Source organism: Miscanthus floridulus, chromosome 11, assembly GCF_019320115.1.
Source record: "Miscanthus floridulus cultivar M001 chromosome 11, ASM1932011v1, whole genome shotgun sequence".
Lineage (NCBI taxonomy): Eukaryota > Viridiplantae > Streptophyta > Magnoliopsida > Poales > Poaceae > Miscanthus > Miscanthus floridulus.
In genome coordinates, this window is record NC_089590.1 from 58,746,727 (window position 1) to 58,771,039 (window position 24,313).

The 24,313-nt window shown below is 51.9% G+C and overlaps 3 protein-coding genes across 10 annotated transcripts; all 3 read left to right on the forward strand.

Annotated features, from left to right (window-relative positions):
• Window positions 1-1,471: 1,471 nt before the first annotated feature.
• LOC136490866 (eIF-2-alpha kinase GCN2-like) lies at window positions 1,472-22,944 on the forward strand. 8 transcript variants are annotated; one of them, XR_010767891.1, is made up of 19 exons: window positions 1,472-1,751; window positions 2,611-2,645; window positions 9,486-9,522; window positions 9,609-9,668; window positions 9,784-9,865; window positions 10,726-10,830; window positions 11,036-11,494; window positions 12,144-12,275; window positions 12,356-12,442; window positions 12,538-12,619; window positions 19,478-19,596; window positions 20,053-20,192; window positions 20,634-20,740; window positions 21,021-21,121; window positions 21,222-21,324; window positions 21,408-21,530; window positions 21,680-21,747; window positions 22,106-22,278; window positions 22,363-22,943. XR_010767891.1 is itself a non-coding variant. In XM_066487061.1 (11 exons), exons 1-11 carry the CDS (start codon window positions 1,633-1,635, stop codon window positions 12,761-12,763), a joined length of 1,233 nt encoding a protein of 410 aa, XP_066343158.1. In that variant the 5' UTR covers window positions 1,472-1,632; the 3' UTR covers window positions 12,764-13,137. The 8 variants fall into 8 exon arrangements, 1 of the variants encoding a protein (XP_066343158.1); XR_010767890.1 differs by lacking the exon at window positions 21,680-21,747 and having other exon boundaries at window positions 22,363-22,405; window positions 22,520-22,939; XR_010767894.1 differs by lacking the exon at window positions 21,680-21,747 and having other exon boundaries at window positions 22,106-22,255; window positions 22,363-22,405; window positions 22,520-22,939.
• On the forward strand, window positions 2,666-4,915 carry LOC136490865 (uncharacterized). The gene is made up of 2 exons (XM_066487060.1): window positions 2,666-3,611; window positions 3,711-4,915. The coding sequence occupies exons 1-2, from the start codon at window positions 3,212-3,214 to the stop codon at window positions 4,913-4,915; spliced, it is 1,605 nt and encodes a 534-aa protein (XP_066343157.1). The 5' UTR covers window positions 2,666-3,211.
• Window positions 20,562-21,706, forward strand: LOC136492017 (eIF-2-alpha kinase GCN2-like). The gene is made up of 5 exons (XM_066488181.1): window positions 20,562-20,633; window positions 21,021-21,109; window positions 21,222-21,324; window positions 21,408-21,530; window positions 21,680-21,706. Exons 1-5 carry the CDS (start codon window positions 20,562-20,564, stop codon window positions 21,704-21,706), a joined length of 414 nt encoding a protein of 137 aa, XP_066344278.1.
• Window positions 22,945-24,313: the final 1,369 nt, after the last annotated feature.

Genomic DNA, 24,313 nt, shown 5'->3' on the forward strand with positions numbered 1-24,313 from the left:
TCCTCAGATTTTTCTCAAATCAACATACAAGCCACCTTTGATTATATCTCTTTTAAAAAAAATAAATTAGCTGCTGCCTCTCACCTCCATCTCGCCCTCCCCTTCCCCCCTCTCTCTCCTTCCCTCCTGATGCGGCGGCGGGTGCCAGGCAACGGCGCCCCTGCGGCCGCTGCGCCGGCGTGAGTGGAGCCCAGCGGTGGCAGCGTGCCCTCGGCGTGGCGCCTCCCAGCTGCAACTCGTCGGCGACGAGCACGCGTCGAGGCCGCGACGCCGTGGCTGGAGTTCGCCCATGGGGAGCACGCACCGCAGGGGCTGGAGCTCTCCTTTGACTGCGACGAGCATAGGCCGAGACCAAGCTGTAGAGGCTAGAACTCGCTCCAGTGGATGGGCTATGATCGCCGCCACACACACCATGCCTGCGCGCCGGCCTCACTTCAGCTTGACCAAAGGCCTCGCTCACAGAGCTGGGCAGGTGAAGGGGATGAAGAATTGCTGCTTTGTTGATTTTGGAGAAGAGAGAGAGAGAGAGAGAGAGAGAGAGAGAGAGAGAGAGAGAGCTGCTACTTTGGTCCTGCTCCTTGTGAATCTGATCTTCAACTCAAGAGCATCGTTGTGCGCAGTGCTAGCAAGAACAGGGAGTGTTGAAGAGAGATGGGGGAATAGTTTGGAAGCTGAAGGTGCAGCAGTGCAGTGGATCGATAAAGGATGGAGTTTGGCTCAGCCTTTCACGTGCTGCTGTGATGACCTGATGGAACATGGGCCCCACACACCAAGCCTTTCACTCGTTTGCCTCGCAAGGAGCAACGCCTACAGCGGCACGGGCAGGGCGGCCCGCGAGCAGCACGTAGCAACAGAGAGCGTGTGTACCTTTATTCATTGTTAAAAGAGTTAACATTCAGTAAAAATTGGACGAGTTAACATACACGGCCTAAAAAACTCAACAGAGCTTGAGTTATTTAATTCTAAGGTTGGACACAAAACTAATTTGGACGAGGTCTCCGTGAAAAATCTAATTGTTCGAAGTTCATAAGCTTTCATAAAAAAAAGATCATGATAGAAATTTAAGAGCATATTCTTCTACCTCTGATCAGAAATTTTAACTCTTTACCGGTGTCTACGCCTCACGCTCATAAATTACAATCATACCTTAATCTAAAAATAGTGCATGTTGTTTTACATGTGGCTCTTCCTTTTCATTTTCCAATTCACGTACATGGCTAATTGCAGGTTCTCAAAGACATCGGAACAAATGCTTTTATATAAACAAATAAAGTTGCACCTCAATAATATATCATTATCTGAATAATCTCTTCTCTTTGTTAACGAATAAAACATTTATACTTCCTCAAAGAGCATATTACAATACGATCCTATATGCTTCATTTACCTATGAATACTGAACTGTTAAATGTCAATAGTGAACTGTTAAATGTCTTCGGTATATATGTATGAGCTGTCCAGGGCAGGCGCGGCAACGCCGCGCCCCATTTCTAGTCCATCCTAAAGTCCCACGGCTAAAGCCGCGCTTCCGCCCGACGCCACGCCAGCGCAGATCTCCGCTCCCGTTTCTTCCGGCGGGCGAGGGCGACGCCCGCCACGCCGCCACGCCGCGAGCTCCAGCTGCTCTAATCGATGGGCCACAGCGCTAGGAAGAAAAAGAAGCGCGGCGCGGCCGGCCGCAAGGCAGCCAAGGACCACGCCGCGCAGCTCGAAGGAGACGAGACCGCCCTTGACGAGGAGCTCACCGCCCTGTAAGTCACGCACCATCACCAAGTTTCTCCGGTTAACCGCTTCTCCTCTCGCTAAGTCGGTTTTGGGCGAATACCTGCTGTTGCGTGTCGTTCCTCATTGACCGCCGCGATGCGCGTAAGGAGTTAAGTCCATGTTGGCGTCTGGTTCGCTGCTTCGAAGTCTCCAACTGCGACTCATGTGTTCCTGCTGCTGATAGTTGTATTCCGGAGTGGTGTTTCACAATCTATTGTGTGCCAGTACTTTTGTTTTCTGGGAGCAGTTTGATTTGCCTAACTGTTGTTGATACATGATTCCTATCCGCTGCGGATGATTTTGGTGTGGTGTATCGACCACTGCTCTGGCCTTCTCACATTGTCTCATATTTCAGTTTCACTGGTCTTCGTTTCATTTTTTTTTTGGAAACGGAAGTTTCACCGATCATCCGGCTGTGCTTATGTAGACTTTCGTCGTTTCGCCATCTCGTTTGTTCAGTTGGTGAGAAAGTTCAGCCTGTAGGGTGGGTGCCCAAGCTCAGCCTCTTCCTTGTCAACCTTATATTCTGCTGATAGTTTTGAGAATTGCTCCCCGTCTAATACTTATTGTTTTTATTGTTTCTTGTCATTGCTAGATTTTAACCATTGTCTTTTGGGTGTAATTGGGTGGTGTTATTTGAATTTGATATTTGTCTATTGTCTGCATGTCCATCAATAGCAGAAAAAACAAGCTAACTTTGATTTATATTTGGAGTTGGGGTTGAATAACTGGTTTACTAATAGAAGCAATCAGAGCTTAGTTCCATGATCTAGTTTGTGCCCCTTTATTAACCCTTTTCTGTTTGTACATGATCTTAACTGCACCTTTTGGTTCTACATCAATTAGGGCTTCAATTTTAGGGGAGGACTTCAAAGTAACATCAGAATCTGATGGATAAGTCTCATGTGTGGCTGGTCTTTGTGGGGCTGTGATGCTCACATGGTCCTTGTGGCTGTTTTTCTGTTTTTAGGACAGCATCTTAGACTAGAGGACAGCATCTTAGAGGACAGCATCTTAGACTAGAGGACAGCATCTTAGCTAGGACAGCATATTAGTATCTTAGACTAGCATCTTAGACTAGCATCTTGGCATATGCTTGGCTGGCTAGCAGCCTATAAATATGTAACCCCAACCCCTTAGGTTGGCATGGCATTTGTGTGAGCTTGTGTGAGAAATAGACAAGAAAATTGCCTCAACTCCTAGTGTCATCCTCTCTCGATGAGAGTAAGAATTCTCCTACTACCAAGAGTGAGAATTCAGCGACTAACAACTGGTATCAGAGCCGTATTATCCTGTAGCCTGAGCATCTCTTGCTCATCTTCTCTCCCAGCCCCACAACAGCCCCAGCTGTTGGCAGCAGCAGCTCCTCCGGCCGCTCCTGTTCACTCCTCTCCCAGCTCGTCTGAAGCAGCCCTCTCCCCACGCAGCAGCCCCCCGGTAGCGCGTCATGTCCGCAGGGCAGTCTCAGCGCTCGGTCGCCTCGAGCACGCGGCGTCGGCAGGAGGCCGAACTTGCCGCGGCAGAGGAACGCGAGCGAGCGGCGGCAGAGACCGCTGCGGCGGCGGCAAGGGCGTCGAGGCTGGCAGCAGCGGAGCTGGCAGCAGCCAGAGCGGAGGCGGAAGCAGCGGCGGCGGCGAATGCAGCGCGTGCGGCGGCGGCGAAGGTCGAGGCTCTGCGCGGCAGCATCGGCAGCTCCATTTCTGCTGATGACACCGCCGACGCGGACCTCGAGCTGCTAGAGAGGGACGCAGCGCGAGCGCGGGCGGCGCAGTGGGCAGCCGCACACGTCCACGAGCGTGGCGGCAGCCCAGACAGGCGCGGACGCGCTGGCGGCGCTCCTGGAGGAGGTGCGCACGGCGGTGGCGCTCCTGGGGCAGCCGCGCACGCCCACGAGCGCGGCGGCAGCCCAGACAGGCGCGGACGCGGCGGCGGCGCTCCTGGAGGAGGCGCGCACGGCAACGGTGGCGGACGGGTCGATGGAGAGCGCGGCCTTCACAGGCAGCGTGGCTCTCTCTCCCCGGATCGGTACCGACGGGTCGATGGAGAGCGCGGCCTTCACAGGCAGCGTGGCTCTCTCTCCCTGGATCGGTACCGTGGTTACCACGGGCTCCAGGCTGTTGTCAGGGACGTCGGTCCCGGCGGTGGGTGGCCTACCCTCACCAAGACCAACTACGTCGAGTGGGCTGCGGTGATGAGGGTAAAGCTCCAGGTGCGGCACATGTGGGAGGCAGTCCGGTACGGCGACGTCGACTACGACCTAGATCGACGGGCGCTGGATGCTCTCATCGCTGCAGTCCCGCCCGAGATGCAGTTCTCGCTTACCAGCAAGCGGACTGCCAAGGAGGCTTGGGACGCCATCGCTGCGGCACGCATCGGCAGCGACCGCGCCCGCAAGTCCACACTGCAGGCACTTCGCAAGGAGTGGGAGAACCTGGCCTTCAAGCCAGGTGAGGACGTTGATGACTTTGCTCTCCGTCTCAACACTCTGTTGCAGAAGATGGTGCAGTTCGGCGACGACACTTACGGCGAGGAGAGAGCTGTCGAAAAGCTCTTCCGCTGCGTCCCCGAGAAGTACAAGCAGATGGCTCGCTCGATCGAGTCTCTGCTGGATCTCTCCACGATGTCGATCGAGGAGGCGATAGGTCGCCTCAAGGTCGTCGACAGCGATGAGCCACAGTCCCTCTCGGGGCCCATCACCACTGGCGGGAAGCTCCTTCTCACTCGGGAGCAGTGGCTTGCCAGCCAAGGTGACCGGAGGAAGGGGGAGCCTTCTTCCGCGACAGGCGGCCGCAAGCGTGGCAAGCCGCGCAAGGCGCGCAGAGACGTCCAGGCCGGGGCGCGAGGACGTGCCGAGGGTGATGCCCGCGGAGGCGCCCAAGGCGGCGCCGCCGGCAGGCACAAGCCGGCACGAGACGACGTCTGCCGCAACTGTGGCCAGCTTGGCCATTGGGCCAAGGACTGTCGACAGCCACGACGCGGCCAGGCCCACGTCGCACAGGCGGAGGAGGAGGAGCCGGCTCTGTTCATGGCACATGCCAGCATCGAGCTACCTCCAGCGGCACCGGCCGCAGCGGCTCTCCTCCACCTTGACGAGCCAAAAGCACACGCCCTTCTCGGCGACAGCTCCGGCAACGACAAGACTGACGGGTGATGCCTCGACACCGGCGCCACCCATCACATGACCGGTCGACGGGAGTTCTTCACCGAGCTTGACTCTAGCGTCCGAGGCTCCGTCAAGTTTGGGGATGCCTCCGGCGTGGAGATCAAGGGCGTCGGCTCCATCATCTTCACCGCCGTGTCTAGTGAGCACAGGCTGCTCACCGGAGTCTACTACATCCCCGCGTTGAGGAACTCCATCATCAGCTTGGGACAGCTGGATGAGAACGGTTCGCGCGTGGTGGTTGAGGACGGAGTCATGAGGATTTGGGATCGTCGTCGTCGCCTTCTTGCCAAGGTATCCAGAAGCGCAAATCGACTATACGCCCTTAACGTGCAGGTGGCACAACCCCTCTGTCTCGCTGCTCGTCGGGACGACGAGGCGTGGCAGTGGCACGAGCGTTTCGGGCACCTTCACTTTGAGGCCCTGAAGCGGCTCAGTGCCACGGAGATGGTGCGAGGCCTGCCGTGCCTCGACCATGTGGAGCAGCTCTGCGACGTCTGCGTGTTGACGAAGCAGAGGCGACTCCCCTTTCCCCAACGGGCGAGCTTTCGAGCCAAGGAGAGGCTCGAGCTCGTGCACGGGGACTTGTGTGGCCCGGTGACACCGGCCACACCGGGAGGACGACGCTACTTCCTGCTGCTCGTCGACGACCTCTCCCGCTACATGTGGGTGATGGTCCTCGGCAGCAAGGGAGAGGCTGCGGACGCCATCAGACGCGCGCAGGCTGCTGCGGAGGCGGAGTGCGGCCGCAAGCTGCGCGTGCTGCGCACCGACAACGGCGGCGAATTCACGGCGGCTGAATTCGCGTCGTACTGCGCTGACGAGGGCATTCAGCGCCACTACTCCGCGCCGTACAGCCCGCAGCAGAACGGCGTCGTCGAGCGGCGCAACCAGACGGTTGTGGGGATGGCTCGGGCCCTCCTCAAGCAGAGGGGGATGCCGGCTGTCTTCTGGGGAGAGGCGGTGGTGACGGCCGTCTACATCCTCAACCGCTCACCTACCAAGGCGCTCGACGGCAGGACGCCGTACGAGGCTTGGCATGGGCGCAAGCCGGTGGTCTCCCACTTACGGGTCTTCGGCTGCCTCGCGTTCGCCAAGGAGCTTGGCCACATCAGCAAGCTCGACGACAGGAGCACTCCGGGAGTGTTCATCGGCTACGCGGAGGGCTCGAAGGCCTACCGCATCCTCGACCCGAAGACACAGCGTGTGCGCACGGCGCGCGACGTTGTGTTCGACGAAGGGCGAGGATGGGCGTGGGACAAGGCGGTGGACGATGGCTCGGCTCCGACGTACGACGACTTCACTGTCGAGTACGTCCACTTCGAGGGAGCTGGGGGAGTAGGCAGCTCTTCTTCGGCGAGCGCGTCTACCCCAGTCCCCGAGCCTCCACCGACCCCGGCGCCTGCTACTCCGACAGCTCCACGCTCTCCAGCCAGGACCTCGGCTGCGATGAGTTCTTCGCCGGCTTCACCACAGCCGGCAACGCCACGCACTCCAGCACCGACAGGCACCTCTCCGGGCACGTCTACTCCAACACCAGCTCGTGTCGAGCACAGCCCGGTTGAGCTCACTACTCCGCTCTCTCACGACGAGGAGCGCATCGACGCGTACCACGACGGTGAGCCGTTGCGGTACCGTACGATGGAGAACCTTCTCGGCGACCAGTTGGTGCCGGGACTAAGGATGAAAACGGACGGAATCGAACGGAGAACTCCTCAACCGTTTTCTACTTTTACATTTGAATACGAAAACGAAAACGAAAGCGGACAAACCGAACACGAAAACGAACACGAACTTACGGAATATCGAGAATTTCGAAAACGAAACAATTCGAGCGGAATTATATCGAACACGGTCGGTATACGAAAACTCAATACGGAATACCGACCCGTAGACCAAGTGCATGACTAAGTGCATACATGATCAAGTTCAAGTGCATATAATAATTAACAAGTGCATATTATAGAAACATGAACTCGAACTGAGTCAGAATAATTTTATTAATCTTTTTAGAATAGATGTAATATTTTATTTTAAAGATTTATTCAGATTTTTCTTTTGAGTAACAAAGATTTATTCGGCTGATGCAAAAACTATCAAATGATTGACTTTGCAGGTGGGGGTTAAATCGATGAGCTTGATGGGCTATGGCCCAGGTGGGCTTTCGTGTAGATGCTGCTGGTTTCCTGACATTTAGCACCATCTCATGAGGTGAAGAGAGATGAGGCTGAGCGCCGTCTATAAGAGAGGACAGCTGGCCACCAGTAGAAAGAACACAGCTGCGTGGTGAACAACCTGTAATTGGGCTGTATGACCTGTGCAGTTGGCCAAATTCGGTTTAAACCAAATTTTCAATTCGGAATATTTCAAATTAAAAGTAGAAAAGTAGAAAACGGTCGGAAAAATGTCTAAACCGTTTTCTACTTTTACATTTGAAATACGAAATATCTGAAATGCGAAAGCGAAAACGATAAAGTCGGACAAGAAAATACGGATTCGATCGGATTAAATATAAAAAAACGATGCGGTTCGGTTCGGGATATTTCCGTTCCGTTTTCATCCTTAGCCGGGACTGGTGCCTCACGACCTGGAGGACCTGGAGGCGCAGTTGCACCTTGCATGTGACGACGGCGAGCCTCGGTCGTTCGCAGAGGCCGAGAGACACGCGGCATGGCGCGCCGCGATGCAGTTGGAGATGGATGCGGTTGAGAAGAACCGCACCTGGGAGCTTGCTGACCTTCCACGTGGCCACCGCGCGATCACACTTAAGTGGGTGTACAAGCTGAAGAGGGATGAAGCCGGCGCCATCGTCAAGCACAAGGCTCGCTTGGTGGCACGAGGTTTCGTGCAGCAGGAGGGGGTCGACTTCGACGACGCCTTTGCTCCCGTGGCACGGATGGAGTCCGTGCGACTCCTCCTTGCGCTAGCTGCCCAGGAGGGCTGGCGTGTTCATCACATGGACGTCAAGTCGGCGTTCCTTAACGGCGACTTGAAGGAGGAGGTCTACGTGCACCAGCCGCCGGGATTTGCGATCCCCGGCAAGGAGGGCAAGGTGCTCCGCCTGCGCAAGGCCCTCTATGGCTTGCGGCAGGCACCGAGGGCGTGGAATGCCAAGTTGGATTCCACGCTAAAGGGGATGGGCTTCGAGCAAAGCCCGCATGAGGCGGCCATCTACCGACGGGGCAATGGAGGAAATGCCCTGCTGGTGGGTGTCTACGTCGACGACTTGGTGATCACCGGCACCAAGGATGCGGAGGTGGCGGCATTCAAGGAAGAGATGAAGGCCACCTTCCAGATGAGTGACCTGGGGCCTCTCTCCTTCTACCTGGGAATCGAGGTGCACCAGGATGACTCTGGGATCACGCTTCGACAGACCGCCTACGCCAAGCGCGTCGTTGAGCTAGCTGGGCTCACCGACTGTAACCCAGCTCTCACTCCGATGGAGGAGAGGCTGAAGCTGAGCCGCGACAGCACGACGGAGGAGGTGGACGCTACGCAGTACCGGCGTCTTGTGGGGAGCCTTCGCTACCCTCGCCCACACACGGCCGGACTTGGCATTCTCCGTCGGCTACGTTAGTCGGTTCATGCAGCGACCGACGACGGAGCACCAGCAGGCTGTGAAGAGGATCATCCGCTACGTTGCGGGGACTCTCGACCACGGCCTCTACTACCCGAGGTGCCCTGGGGCGGCACACTTCGTCGGGTACAGCGACAGCGACCACGCCGGCGACATCGACACCAGCAAGAGCACGAGTGGGATCCTCTTCTTCCTCGGCAAGTGCCTCGTTAGCTGGCAGTCGGTCAAGCAGCAGGTGGTGGCCCTGTCCAGCTGCGAGGCCGAGTACATAGCGGCCTCCACCGCTTCGACTCAGGCGCTGTGGCTCGCTCGACTGCTTGGTGATCTCCTCGGCAGAGACACTAGAGCGGTGGAGCTCAGGGTGGACAGCAAGTCCGCTCTGGCCCTGGCAAAGAACCCCGTGTTCCACGAACGCAGCAAGCACATCCGGGTGAGGTACCACTTCATCCGAGGCTGTTTGGAGAAAGGGAGCATCAAGGCGAGCTACATCAACACCAATGACCAGCTTGCGGACCTGCTCACCAAGCCCCTTGGGAGGATCAAGTTCCTTGAGCTCTGCTCCAGGACCGGGATGGTTCAACTCTCCCACAGGACGACGCACAAGACTTAGGGGGAGAATGATGGATAAGTCTCATGTGTGGCTGGTCTTTGTGGGGCTGTGATGCTCACATGGTCCTTGTGGCTGTTTTTCTGTTTTTAGGACAGCATCTTAGACTAGAGGACAGCATCTTAGAGGACAACATCTTAGACTAGAGGACAGCATCTTAGCTAGGACAGCATATTAGCATCTTAGATTAGCATCTTGGCATATGCTTGGCTGGCTAGCAGCCTATAAATATGTAACCCCAACCCCTTAGGTTGGCATGACATTTGTATGAGCTTGTGTGAGAAATAGACAAGAAAATTGCCCCAACTCCTAGTGTCATCCTCTCTCGATGAGAGTAAGAATTCTCCTACTACCAAGAGTGAGAATTCAGCGACTAACAGAATCACCTCATACACGATGTAATATATGTATCAGGTATTTTCTAATGTGCATACACATAGATTTTTTCCATACTCATGTTCAACAAGTGAAGTGTTGTTACCATTGAATAATTTAAACAGGCCTTATTCGGACGGCATGGGCTTTGATGATCTAAATATTTCAGCTATTCTTAGTGTAATGTAAGTGTCTTCCTCTAAGCCGTCGTGATTTTACCTATTCTTGTTTGTTGTTAATGGTGCTAGACATTCAACTCTTGATTTAAAATGTGGATGCTTTCCTGGTTACCCCCACAAGTGCCCAAAGTTGCGGATCGTACCTGAAAAAAAAATTGTCTAAAGAAGATGCAGATCGGCTACTTTCGCTTCTTGCTGATCAGGTATATTAGACTTCACCTGACCATATTACATGATACATTTTTTTTCAAAGAGACCACAGGTATTAGCATTAATATGAAAAACCTCATTAAAATTAGTGGGATTCAGGTCTTTTTTTTTCTTTAAAAAATGACAATTGGGAGTCGACATCCCCCATGCTTTGTCTTAAAGAAGGTGAGTACCGAAACTGATTCTCATTGGGGTACACACATTTTGCGAACATCCAGATTTGAGCCAGGTGGGTGGCCTTCTCGACGTAGACTTTTAACTTAACTATCACTTAGTTCTTAAGTTAGTTTTCCTTTTTTGGTTTTCTGTTAATGTAATAATTTTCCTTGAACTCTATTTGTCTTGCAACTGAAGGGCGGGCCTGGTGCAAGCGGTAGAGTCTTACCGCCTGTGACCGGAAGGTCCCGGGTTCGCATTGCATAGGCGAGGGTAAGGCTTGCCACTGATACCCTTCCCCAGACCCCGCACAGAGCGGGAGCTCTCTGCACTGGGTACGCCCTATTTGGGTACGCCCTATTTGTCTTGCAACTGCCATGCTGTAAAATTATAAGAACAGTTCGGGTTACATGCATGCATTCCACTGGGGAAGGGCAACTGCTGAAGTTGTATATGTTTGCTCTGTTTGTGTTTGAACTGTGAAATAATTGTCTGAGTATCACTTTATTTAATAAAGGCGCAAGTATGTTTTCTAGTATATCTGTCAAGAGAATCAATAATATTGAAGTTTATTGTTTTACATTGTACTTCAAATTATGAGTAATTTATGCCTCCAAATTATACCTTTGTTTTTATATTAGCGAGTTGTGATGATTCATTTTTGCCTCTTCACCTTTGACTCATGTATTGTTATCAGGCAAACATTTATTCCCGAGAAGGACGTGTTATGATTTTCAATTTGTTTGAGGCTGCGCAAGAGTTTCTGTTTGAGATTGCTCCAGCACATGTTTCAGTGAGCACTGTAAGTTTCCACATTGCCTCTGATAGACTGTATAACAATTTCTTTTACTTTGTTTTTATTGTAAGGCATAGTGAAATTAGGGATGCATCCTTTGCACTGAACCTTTTTCATTGATCTTTGGCTTCATGTATTCATGATATTATATTATTATTTCATCTGTTGCTCTTTGATCATATCTGAGATTTCATATTATCTGTTGTTGTAGGCTTCTTTCTTGGGTTTGAGCTCAACTACTGATGAAGATGTGGAAGTTAGCCTTGGCAGTGATCCTTACCCTGGAATCTCTTACGTATATAACTCCTTCGATCTATATAGTCAGTTATATGATGATACTTGTTGGAGTCGCCAAGGTCCAGATCTGACAACAGATAGTGGCAGGAAAAATATTGTATCTCAAGTTCAATCTAATGTTAGAAGCAAGAGGAAGACCATCATTGAAAAATCCCGTGTCTCAGCTGTTAAGGTCAATAATGCTAAAGGCTCATCTGGTGATAAAGCTGAACAGCAACATGCCACAAAGCATGGTGCCATATGGGAGGCAGCTCCAACTTTACATGTTGTGGATGAGGAAACTGAAACTGAAAGCAAAACTTTGTCTGCTAGCAATACAGGAAATACATCAGATACTCCTGAAAGGGGTTTTAGCAGTCTAAATGAACCCGAGGTAATAAAACAGAACTATTGCAGATTCCTTTTGTTTTAGTGTATTTCATGAATCAACTATGACAACACATTTCTATAATTATACAAAGAAATGAAGAAAAGTTTACCTAGGGTCACTCGAGGTTAGGCCATTATGAGTAATACTGCTATGAAAAAGGCGAAAATGTAATATTGGTATGTAACAATGTTAGATTGAAGGAAAACCATTTATATCGTGACTTGTATGTCAACTGTCAAGTCCTTTTGGTAATTACCCTCTTGGGTTTGATTTTTTTACTTGTGATGGAGTTTTTCAATTTTACTTGCAATGTTCTTATGTTTACACACTCGACTGATTGCACTGGCATGCCCTTTTTGTCCAGTGTCAACCTTTGTTCCTAAGTAACTCAATTGTTTATCTGACGGTTTGATAGAAGTGAAACATGTGGAGCGGTCTCAAGTCTCAACATATGCATTATTCTAACTGTATAATATTCATCTGCTTGGTATATTGCCATGTCAATTAATTTGTCACCTGTTTGTCTTCCGATATTACACTATGTGATTTGTACTATTGCTCCTGCAGTCCTGCTTTTCCTGTCAATAATTGATTTAAGTTGAAAAGGTTGTGCTTCAACCTAATCTGACTGCATATTTATCAATACTAGTAGGACACTGACCTTGCAGAGGAACCTTGGAATGAAGAAGATTGTGATTCAGACTTTAGCTCTTCAAATGCACTATCTTATGTTTCAGACATGTTAGATGATGCTTCACGAAACAAGAAAAGGGATTTAATTCTGGTATCTTTTTTCTCTCACAACACTGTCTTTGAGTGATATTTTCTCCTTAAGTAGTGAACCTTGTTTGGAATCTTAATTAGGTACATCTGCTTCGGATAGCCTGTGCATCGAAGGATTCTCTTTCAGCTGCTTTGCCAACAATATCAGCAGAGCTGTGCAACATAGGGGTGCATATAGTCTTGTCTATATATTTGCCTTTTATTTTTCGTTGTTACCACTCCCAACTGAATGGTCATTTTTTTCCCATTTTGGTGTTAACCAGGTTCTTTCTGAATGGGCTAAGGATTTAATTTCTGACTCCTGTTTTTGGGGAAACTTTCAGTCATGTTTTTGGGTAACAAATGGTAAGCCACACCTGTTTATATTCTACTAACTCATGATTTATTTCTACCAATACTATCTTGGTGTTGATCATCTCTAATTGTCACTTGGCTTTCTGATGGCATCAAATAGATCTCTTCAGAGTGCTCTCTATTTTGGAGACCTGATATGATAGGAACCCTAGTCCTACCTGAGATTGATCTCAGGTTGTACAAGTGGGAGGGAGGAGGTCGAGGCTTGAGCACGCGAGGAAGACGGCGCGGCGGCGCCGTGGCTGCAGCGAGGGAGCGGCGGCTGCGGCTGTAGCCCTAGAACCCTCGCGTAGCTACAGTAAGCGCGGCACTGTTCACACGTGAACAGTATAGGCGGCTAGGGTTAGGAACTCCCGGCTCCCAGGGGAAGCCGGAAACAATAGATTGTTTCTGCTTGATCCCCCGTGAAAGTCTTACAAGCTATTTATATCCCTTTATCTAAAAATAGAAATAACTCCCTAATAATAATAATTATTATTTTACTAATAATAGATAGACTCCTAGATGCGCCTGGCCATGAGCCCTCCACTGTGTGCGGCAATTTAGCCACTAGAGGGCCTTTGTCTGCTGTAGGAGATGCCCGTCATAACATCTCTCCCTGCCTGCGAAAACAGCTCGTCCTCGAGCTGGAAGTCGGGGAAGTCGTCGCGGAAGGCGTCAAGAGTCTCCCAGGTGGCGTCGTCGTCGGAGAGGCCATGCCACTTGACCAAGAGCTTCCAGGCGCCACGACGTTGCTGCGCCCGCAGCACACGCTCGGGTGCAAGAAGCACACGGCCATCGAGCGTCGGTGGAAGATCGCCGAGTGCAGTCGGAGGGTCGCCGCGGTGCTGCTTCAGAAGACCAACATGGAAGATGTCGTGGATGCGGGCGCCCTCTGGAAGCTGTAGACGATAGGCGACGCGGCCGATGCGTTCGAGAACGCGAAACGGACCGGCCCATCGTGGCCCCAGCTTGCGTTTGGCGCGCGGGTCCAGGGACTGCGTGGTGCGGTGGAGAAGACGCAGCCAGACCCACGCGCCCACCTTGAACTCAACATCCCTGTGGTTGGCGCCGTAGTACTTCTTGGACAGCTGCTGTGCTTGGACGAGCCGCTGACGGACCTCCGCGAGCATTTCGTCGCGGCTGCGGAGAAGGGTGTCGGCTGTTTCGGTATTGGCCGTCCCGGGCTTGTAGGGGACGATCGGGGGCGGGGAACGGCTGTACACGACCTCAAAGGGAGTCGCGCGAAGGGCGGTATGGAAGGAAGTATTATAGCAATACTCCGCCCAAGAGAGCCAGTCCACCCAAGCGCGCGGCCGGTCACCTGTAACACAGCGCAGATACATAGCAATCACCTTGTTAACCACCTCCGACTGGCCGTCCGTCTGAGGATGGAAGGCTGTGCTCATACGTAGAGTCACACCCGCTCGCTGAAAGAGGTCGCGCCACACGTGGCCGGTCAACACGGGGTCCCTGTCACTGACGATAGACCGGGGGAACCCATGCAACCGGACGACGCCGTCAAAGAAGGCGCGAGCGACCGACGCCGCCGTGTAGGGGTGGCCGAGCGCAATAAAATGCGCGTACTTGGAGAAGCGGTCGACGACGGTGAGGATGACCGACTTGCCGCCAACCTTGGGCAGCCCCTCGATGAAATCCATAGAAATGTCTGCCCACACCTGAGACGGCACCTCAAGGGGCTGCAGGAGGCCGGCCGGCTGAAGGGCCTCCGTCTTGTTGCGCTGGCACGTCACACATGTGCGCACCCAGTCCTGCACCAAGGAACGATCACCGGGGATAAAAAAATCAGCGCGGAGACGGTGAAGAGTCTTCTGTATCCCCTCGTGGCCAGCACCATGCGCGAGCTGAATAGCCTGGTGCCGGAGGTCAGCGATGTCGGGGATGAACACGCGGGAGCCGTGCAGCAGGAGGTCACCGTCCTCGCGCCATGGGGCGGCCAGGTCGCCCGCGCGCAAGCGGGCACGCAGCTGGACGGCATCCGGAGCTGTAGCCGAGGCGCGGCGGACATGGTCGTAGTAGACGAAGGTCGGCCCGGAGAGCGCAGCCACTGCTGCAGCCGTGCAGGAGGCATCTGGGGCCATGTCGGCGTCGCGGCGGGACAAGGCGTCCGCCACGGTGTTGAAGCGACCCGGGCGGAACTCAACAGCGAAGTCGAAACCGAAGAGCTTGCTGACCCACTGGTGCTGAGGTACCGTAGACAGTCGCTGGTCCAATAAGTACTTGAGGCTGTAGTGGTCCGTGCGCACCACGAAGTGGCGTCCCCAAAGGTAGGGCCTCCAATGCCGCACAGCCTGCACCAACCCGATGAGCTCACGCTCGTAGGCGGCAAGCTTGAGATGGCGAGCGGCGAACGGCCTGCTGAAGAAAGCGAGGGGTCCCGCGCCCTGATGCAGGACGGCGCCGAACCCCGCGCCGGACGCGTCGCAGTCGACGATGAAGACCCTGTCGAAATCGGGCATCTGGAGCACGGGGCCCGTGGTGAGCGCGCCCTTGAGCACCTGGAAGGCCGCCTCGGCGTCGTCGTCCCACTCGAACGCGTCTCGGCGCAAGAGACGCGTTAGTGGGGCTGCGATGACACCGAAGTCCTGGATGAACTTCCGGTAGTAGCCGGCGAGTCCGAGGAAGCCTCGCAAGGCCCGAGCGGAACGTGGAGCTGGCCACGCAGCCACCGCCGCGATCTTGTCGGCGTCCATGGCAACGCCCGCCGCGGAGATGACGTGCCCGAGGTAGGCCACCGAAGAGGCCCCAAACGAACACTTGGAACGCTTGAGGTGGAGGCGGTGGGCGCGGAGGGCGGTGAGGACGAGGCCGATTTGCTGTAGGTGCTCCGCCCAAGAGGAGCTGTAGATCAGAATATCATCAAAAAACACCAGCACAAACCTTCGAAGAAACGACCTGAGGACGTCGTTCATCAGCGCTTGGAAGGTAGCCGGGGCGTTGGAGAGTCCGAAGGGCATCACCAAGAACTCATAATGCCCCTGGTGTGTGCGGAAGGCCGTCTTGCTGATGTCGTCCGGGTGCATCCGCACCTGATGGTAGCCAGAGCGCAAGTCCAACTTCGTGAAGAAGCGGGCGCCGTGAAGCTCGTCCAGAAGCTCATCCACCACTGGGATGGGGAACTTGTCCTTGGAGGTCTTCGCGTTGAGGGCGCGGTAGTCGATGCAGAACCTCCAGGACTTGTCCGCCTTGCGAACAAGGAGGACCGGAGCGGAGAACGGTGACGTGCTGGGGCGGATGATGCCTTGGGCGAGCATCTCAGCGCACTGCCGCTCCAGCTCGTCTTTTTGAAGCTGAGGATAACGGTACGGCCGCACCGCCACCGGGGCCGTGCCAAGCAACAGGTAAATGCGGTGGTCGTACAGCCGCGCTGGTGGGAGCCCCGTCGGCTCGTCGAAGATGGCGTGGTGCTGCTGAAGAAGGCTGTCCAGCAAGGGCATCCCGGGGGCGGTGGCGACCGCGGCTAGCTGCTGCTGGGCTGGCGCCGTCGGCCCCCCCACGCCTTGCCACGTGATCCGGCGGCCGTCGCGCCAGAACGCCAAGGTGAGCGCCGTGCAGTCCCAAAGGATCGGCCCCAGCGCCCGGAGGAAGTCGAAGCCGATGATGAAGTCGAAGGCGCCCAAGTTGAGGCCGACGCATGTGATGGCGAAGTCCTGGTCCTCAATGCGGATGGGCACGTCGTGTGCGATCCCCTCGCAAGCCAAGCGATCACTGTTGGCGACGGTGACCCGAAGATGCTCGCCCCCAGAGGGAGAGAGACCGAGGCGGCGCATGGCAGCTCCCTGGACGAAGTTGTGCGTGGAGCCGGTGTCGAGGAGGGCCAGGAAGCGCTCGTTCTTGCAGGTGATCGGCAACAGCATGGCGTTCGGCGGACGAATGCCGGCCACCGCGTGGAGAGAAACCACCAGGGAGGTGGCTGCGGGGGCCTCTGGGTCGGCCAGCTCCTCCGGACGGTCGGCTGGGTGGCCATCCTCCCCAGCCGCGACCCCCTGCTCGTCGACGATGTAGTCGGAGGTCTCGAGGTAGAAGAGGCGCTTGCAGATATGGCCACGAACATACGGCTCGTCACAGTTGAAGCAGACACCTTGTCGACGCCGTTCCACCTGCTCCGCCGGCGTGAGGCGTCGGAAAGTACGTGGCTGCCCGGGGGCGGCAGTGGCAGCCGGCTGGACCGGGGCAGAGGCAGAAGTCGCCGCCGCCGCGGGCCGAGGGCCACGGCCAGTCCGCTGCTGCTGCTGCAGCTGCTGTAGAGCAGGGAGGAAGGCCGCCGTGCGCCGCTCGTAGGCACGCGCGTAGTACATCGCCGTCTGTAGGTCCGGCGGGTGGTGCATCTCCACGTCGACCCTGATGTGCTCGGGAAGGCCGCCCACGTACAGCTGAGCTTTCTGGCGGGCGTTGAGGTCGCGCTCGTAGCAGAGGACGGCGTTGTAGCGCTCCGAGTAGTCCTGGACAGAAGAGGAGAAGGGCAGCCGAGCAAGCTCCGCCAAACGTGTGCCCTGCGTTGGAGGCCCGAAGCGGAGCTGGCACAGCTCGCGGAACCGCTCCCACGCGGGCATGCCCTCATCTTGTTCGAGCGTGTAGTACCATGTCTGAGCCACGCCACGGAGGTGGTAGGAAGCCAGCCACGTGCGATCTGAGGCGGGGGTGCGCTGCCCCCGAAAGAACTGCTCGCACTAGTTGAGCCAGTTGAGCGGGTCGACGGCGCCGTCATAAGTAGCAAACTCCAGCTTGTAGAAGCGCGGTGGGGCATGGGCGCCCGCGTGGACGCCGCTGGGCGCGCTGTGCATGCCGGCATGGACGCTGTCGGGCGCGCCGTCCTCCGGGTGGCCGCTGACCCCCGCTGCCGAGGGGGCAGGGGCGCTGCCGTACAGCAGCGTCCCGTCGGTGCCGCCGTAGAAGGTACCGGCACTCGGGGCTGGAGGCACGACAGGGTCGGCCCCGGCAGATGGCGTGACGGTGGTGGCCGACGTGTAGATTGGCGGCATCGTACCCATCAGCGCCCATGACGGGACGGGCGACGGGGAGGCCGGCCACCGCATCTGATGCAGGGGAACCCCCGAGCTACCCTGGGGTATGCCGAAGGAGAAGCTCGTTGGCGGGGACGTAGTAGGCGCGGGCGGTGGTGGCGGCGGCTGCGAGGTGGGCGGAGGGGGCGGGGCGGAAGAAGGCTCGCCAAAGATTGCTGCATGGCGGCCATGTTGCGGCTGAGGACGTCCACGTTGCGGCTGATCTGATCCATGTTGCTGCCGAATTGGTCGACCACACCGGCCAAACCCTCCAGGGTGAGGGCGGTGCCGGATGACTGCGAGATTTCGGAGGATGCGGCCGGCAGCGGGACGGTGGGAACCGGCGGGATGAGGGCGCCGGTGGACTGCGGAGTCGTGGACATCGTCCTGGAATTCCCTGATACCAAGGTGATAGGAACCCTAGTCCTACCGGAGATTGATCTCAGGTTGTACAAGTGGGAGGGAGGAGGTCGAGGCTTGAGCACGCGAGGAAGACGGCGCGGCGGCTGCGGCCCTAGAACCCTCGCGTAGCTACAGTAAGCGCGGCACTGTTCACGCGTGAACAGTATAGGCGGCTAGGGTTAGGAACTCCCGGCTCCCAGGGGAAGCCGGAAACAATAGATTATTTCTGCTTGATCCCCCGTGAAAGTCTTACAAGCTATTTATATCCCTTTATCTAAAAATAGAAATAACTCCCTAATAATAATAATAATTATTTTACTAATAATAGATAGACTCCTGGATGCGCCTGGCCATGAGCCCTCCACTGTGTGCGGCAATTTAGCCACTAGAGGGCCTTTGCCTGCTGTAGGAGATGCCCGTCATAACATGATAATTCATCATCTAGGCCGAATTCACGTTATATGAATGATTTTGAGGAGCTCCGTTCACTTGGTGAGTATCATATCCCCATTGATAATGCTTCATTGTACTATTTCAGGATGTATCAGTTACAAAGTCGGAAGAATTTGTCTGTTTGTATTGCTGTGAATTAGTGGTTGCTATGTTTAAATACTTACAAAGTTCGTAAAAATAGATGCTACTTTGGAATACATGCAGACAAGCTGTAAAAACTTTTCTAAAATAAATGGTATATTGGTCACGAAAAGAACTTCCATGTGATCATAGTCTTCTAATATTTTCTCAGACAATTATCAGAATAGAGATGGATAAAGTTCCATCCCTAAGCCTGCAAGAAGAAAAAAAATGTTCCTCTATTTGGGAACAGAGGGAGTTGTGTTTTACAGAAGGAATTATGCAAGGTTGTTTCAGATTGAGGCTGATGTGCTGGTTATTATATGCCTTTGTTAGCTCCTATCCTGATATACTAAGCCCCACTATATGTTTACTAGGTAACTGCCAACAGCAGATCTGAGGATAAACCCCTTGATCAATTGTTGTCAATCCTTAAATCTGAACCATTCTTTTTGTTACTATTGGCCTGAGGAGCTTAGCCCACTCTATGTTAAATGATGTTATCCGCCTTGTGATTTAATTTAGGGTGGTTGGTGATGTGGTGTGCTAATGTGGGCAAATGTGTATTTACTGTGCGATGATTATTATGAATATGTTTCAACTTTCACATAGAATTCTGTGGTTGGTCATGGTAGAAATGAGCTGGGCCTCAGGCTGAACCTGTTATTGTGGTTGGGCCCATGTTATATTTTTATAGTAAACTTAGGCTTTTGGGCTTACACCCCTGGCTGGATCCTCAGATGCCCAGGGTGCGCTCCTAGCCAAATATATGTTAAAGGCCACACCTTCATTATTGAATCGTATTTGTTGGAGTTTAACTGTCTATGTATTTTCATGGATTAGCATGACTCTTAAGATATCATTTGTACAGGTCAGGGGGGCTTTGGTCGTGTTGCATTATGCAAAAAACAAGCTAGATGGGCGCCAATATGCTGTTAAAAAGATACGCCTGAAGGATAGAAGTCCTCAAGTGAATGAGAAGATTTTAAGGTTTGTCTACAGTCCAGTCAAGTTCTTTTACTCAAAGCTTGTAGTTGCTTTATGCAGTTGTTGCATCCCTTTTATATTATTTGGAGATCATCTTGGCGAAAGCAATGTAAATATCACTTCTAGTTTCACCAGTCAAGCCTCCTCTTTTTTATATATATTATGCATTATTTACTTGTATTTTTATTTGGTTTGGGCCAATCAAGTCCCCTCTACACGTTGTATCCTCAGATCAACTATTGAAAGGGTTTCTACATGTGACTGCTAACATGTTTTAGAAACTTGTTTGATAATAGCATATATATTATAAACTATGAAGCCTCACTTGTTTCCTTTCTGTACTGCAAGTTTCTGAATCTGTGTATGCACTATTGCTATGTAGTGGTTCTTAATCTTTGTTTTATTAGCTGCTAAAGCTGGGAACATTTAATTGTTGCTACTGTGTGTTTCTTGTTGTAGATAAATCTGCTTGCAAGGCTCTTGATGATCTATCCTTGCTTCTGAGATGTTTGAGAGTATGGTCGGTAGAACAACCAATTACTACTATTGATGTACTCATGCCTCCCTCAGAATGTTACTATACAGATTTGTTTTTCCAGGTGAAATACTGTAACCTTACATCCCTAAAACAAGATTTGTTTTTCCAGGTGAAACACTGTAACCTTACATCCCTAAATTGTTTTGGAACATTTTATAGAACACACTTGGGAGAGAACCCTATTTTGTTCCTCATTATGAAAGACCGTAGCATTCTAATGTCATATCTATTCCTTATCTTAGTTATTTGAGAATAAATATAGTTGGAAAAGAATAGAAAACAAAATATTGCAATTTGCAATGTTCTTTGCATTCACTAGGTTTTCCTAGTTCAGTCTTCAGTCATACGAAATAATGGGTGGTGTGTCAATATTTAGGAGATATTTTGCAATGTTCTTCACATTTTCTATGCTTTCCTTTTACGAGTGTTGATGCTTTGCTCCTTTGAAATTTACATATTTCTTGATATCGCACTGCAATTTATCCATCTCAACACAACACAGGTATACTCAAAAGAAGGTAATCATGGACTGAGTTTCCATGAAAAGTTGCTGGCAGTTGGTGGACGATATATGATTAGTTGGTGGAACAAGCTTGGGATAAGGCATATGTAAGTTGTACTTGATGCCTCCTGTGTGTTAAAGGATATACCTTGAACCATTTATCTTAACAAATAACTACATATAGATGCCACAAAATCTTAGTTTGTAATTGTATAATGACCTCTTTCAGACGCTGTATATTATCCCATACTTGTCCAAGGAAGATATATTGTTGTTGTTGTTGCTGCTGATTTGTCACAAAAAATACCTTTCTCCTTTCATTTTGTGAAAAGAAAATATAGAGATATTGTCCATGATTTCGGTATTTTAATTGTATGACCTGTGCAGAAATCTAAACCCCCAGGTGCTGTTGGTGTGAGCATTGCACTTGAGAAATTTCTTCCTAACAATCCTTCATCTGATCTGGGGTTGCGAAGGTTACTGTCCAGGTGATCTGAATCCCAATGTCACTGATTCTAAAAACTCCAATTATTTATGTGATCTATGTTCTAAAAGAATAACTTATAAAATAATTTATGTGGCCTTCAGGATTGAACCTAGCATCAGTGTACTTGTCTGTTCAAGGGGTGGTGGCGGTCTGTTAACTGAACGCATGGAACTTGTTGCAGAGCTTTGGAAAGCTAACATAAAGGTGGTTCTATAAGGATCATGGGCAAAGATTAGTGTGGAGACTGAAGCTATTATGATCACTACTGATGGATTTACTATTTTCAGGCTCAGTTTGTTCCTCAGGAAGATCCAAGTCTTCAAGAACAGTATGAATATGCCAGTGATCATGATATTAAATGCCTTGCATTTAGCACTGAATCAGGTCTGTCACAAACAGATCTTGTGAAGGTAAATACATTAAAGCTGCCACTGTATTTCGTTTTTGCTGTTTCAACTAGTTTCCATGTATTAAAAAAATACATGGTAGTGAAAGTACCTTGCTTTTATCCAACTACTATGCATTTTATTTACATGTGTGCTGTTTGTTTCTGCTGTAGGAACTTTTAAAAGCATTTCATATCTGACTATATCTCAACTGTACTTTCTACCTGGCAAAACTTCTATAGTATGTTGAGCTTGTATGACCAATTTCAGCAGCACTGAATCCATCTGCTTGACTAGGATTAATGATAAAATTGCCAGTTCTATACTTGTATCACGTGTTCACAGGAACTCGGTTTGAGGCATCTGAAAAATGTTAACACTTCCATGTTTTTTGCTGTTATTCTAATATAAAAATGTGAGGCAGAAATTATCTTATGAAATAGTGAGACTCTCATAGATACATAAAAAGATGATCATTCGGAAATTGGAATGAAAGAAATCTGCTGTTTACTTATTGCTGTACAAACCTCCAATAAGTATTCTAAGTGTGGAGGAAGTTCTGAACTTCTGATCGATTCTCCCTTTGTGGCATGCCTCAGGTTCGTCATCTTGATTTTAAAAAGGAGAAGGATGTTGAAAGAGAGGGACTAATAAAGTTCCTGTCTGATGCAATATGTTCACAATTAAAAAATCCTACGATCTGGAGCTGACCAACGGCCCACCCAAGCCCTTAGTCGATTTGTTTTCAGGTTCTAGCATGGCATAAAAAATGGTAACTTTTTGTCTACATGGTTTGTGTAGAATCTTTATTTATCTGGTATTAATTTCCGTCCTGTTATAAATCCACTCTTTTCAGAATGAGCCAGGTTTGTGGTTACCAGTGTCTTTCGAACTTCAAGGTGAAAGCAATGTTTGCTGTTCGAACATGTGAAGGCACACCACATTAGTACATTACAATCATGCATGTTGGCTGCTTCCGTGCATACGGTAAGGTGGTTGTTGGCTCTCTGCAGGTTGTTACCAAACGTTATGCCCTGTGGCCTTTACTGAAGATGGGTGCGGCCGTGCGGGTGATTGACCAATTGGTGTAATCCTGGACCTCCTGATTGTCCTCCTGAGGAATCAATGCCATGCAAGGTTGCTTCAGACACAAGGTGGCGGGTAGTTGGTGCAATTCTGCAGTTTTGGGGCTATTAGTATTAGATGGATTGGAAGGTGCGCGGTTTTCTACAACAGATCCTCCGGTTTTGCCATTTTTGCCTGTGTTCTCTTTTGCGTGCGTGTGATTTTTTTCCCCATATAGGAACACCTTGTACATAGTTCGTTTAGCAAGATCCATCATGTACAGGAAAAAATTTACATTGTTGGGTTGCTGATAAGGAAATGCTCAAATTTGCAACTCCCTGAGCTAGGGCAAAACAAGGTGTGTTTTGTCATATATCATATTCGATTGGGCAATGTCGGCTGTGGCCAACTGGCCATACATTCCCCTTGTACGCAGCACGACGCGTGCTTACTGCTTGGACTCTGCGCGTGACAGGCATATCTGGGACTGGACTTCGCGGTGGTCTGATGATTGTAGCAACCCCGGTGTAAAAAGGCTGGTCGCACTGTTCCATTGTTATCCACTATCCACTTCAGTGTGAGCACTCTCGTCAAACTTCTTGACGCCACGCTGTGTTAATTTAGGTTAGGTGCTGTCTCCGCGCTTGAACAACCAACATCATCAGCGGAGCACAGCCAGTGCTCGCCTGCCTCCGAGAATTCTACACCGCTACTGCACGCTGCACATGCAATGACTCGGATGCGGGAACATCTCCCACTCTGTTCGGCTTACTCCATATTCGGCTTGTTCAGCTTATTTTTTCAGCCGAAACAGTGTTTTCCTCTCACAACAATTCAGCCAGAACAGTGTTTTTTAGCCAGTTTCGATCAAAATTCTGTCAGTCGAACAGAGCCGTTATGCTAATCCACGATGTCCAAGAGATTCTGGGCGCGGGGGACTAATCTACGGAGCCGTGAAGTCCATGCACGCCCACCCCAGCTCACGTCCACCCGAGTACCGCTGCCGCCCACTTCAATTTGAAGCCTCCACGATGGAATCCCAAAATGAGCTGCAATCCAGTGAAGCCCTCTCACCTGTCATCACTCTCCAGTCACCACCCGCCATCGCAGGCAGACCTGCCGCTACTCATCGGCCTGTCGGCACGTGCGGCCCGCACGGGGCCCCACGTGCGGTTGCGCGCGCACCTGTCGCGCGGGCGGCCGCCCATGCCCGATCCGACGGCGGACCGTGCTGGCAGCGATCGACGACCGAGATCCGCACCCGACGGTCCCGTGAGGCCGTGGCAGTTTGATAGTCAGACGACGCGCGACGCGCTTTCAGTTGACCTGTACTAGTTCTCATTGCAATTCCTCTCTCTCTCTTCACCATCGGCGCTTTAAAGAATGCAGACCAACTACCAGCAAGCTGCAAAAACGCGTCCCGCACGCTGCACGCATCATGATAGGGGCCGGTGTCCGAATTTTTTATAATTTGTTCTTTTTTTAAAAGTTTCTTATAAATAGATTCCTGGAAAGAATTTAAAAAATTGACTCTTAGCTCGGCGCCATTGATGCTGGCGCCGAGCTCGACGTCAGAGTCTCCGGCGCCGAGCTCCTGGGCACAGTCGATGAGCTGCCAGGGAGCTCGGCGCCAGAGTGACTGGCGTCAAGCTCGGCGCCGTAGATCTTGGCGTCGAGCTCGGCGTCAGTCACTCTGGCGTCGAGCTCGGAAATATCTACCGGGCCCGCGCCTTTCCTCTCTT

Coding starts and splice junctions, on each gene's coding strand:
- LOC136490866 (XM_066487061.1), top strand. CDS start 1,633: ATGGGCCACAGCGCTAGGAAGAAAAAGAAGCGCGGCGCGGCCGGCCGC. Junction 9,866..10,725: donor TTTCGCTTCTTGCTGATCAG/GTATATTAGACT, acceptor TATTGTTATCAG/GCAAACATTTATTCCCGAGA. Junction 10,831..11,035: donor CACATGTTTCAGTGAGCACT/GTAAGTTTCCAC, acceptor CTGTTGTTGTAG/GCTTCTTTCTTGGGTTTGAG.
- LOC136490865 (XM_066487060.1), top strand. CDS start 3,212: ATGTCCGCAGGGCAGTCTCAGCGCTCGGTCGCCTCGAGCACGCGGCGT. Junction 3,612..3,710: donor TGGCGGCGCTCCTGGAGGAG/GTGCGCACGGCG, acceptor CTCCTGGAGGAG/GCGCGCACGGCAACGGTGGC.
- LOC136492017 (XM_066488181.1), top strand. CDS start 20,562: ATGCTTTGCTCCTTTGAAATTTACATATTTCTTGATATCGCACTGCAA. Junction 21,110..21,221: donor TCTGATCTGGGGTTGCGAAG/GTTACTGTCCAG, acceptor TGTGGCCTTCAG/GATTGAACCTAGCATCAGTG. Junction 21,325..21,407: donor TTTGGAAAGCTAACATAAAG/GTGGTTCTATAA, acceptor TACTATTTTCAG/GCTCAGTTTGTTCCTCAGGA.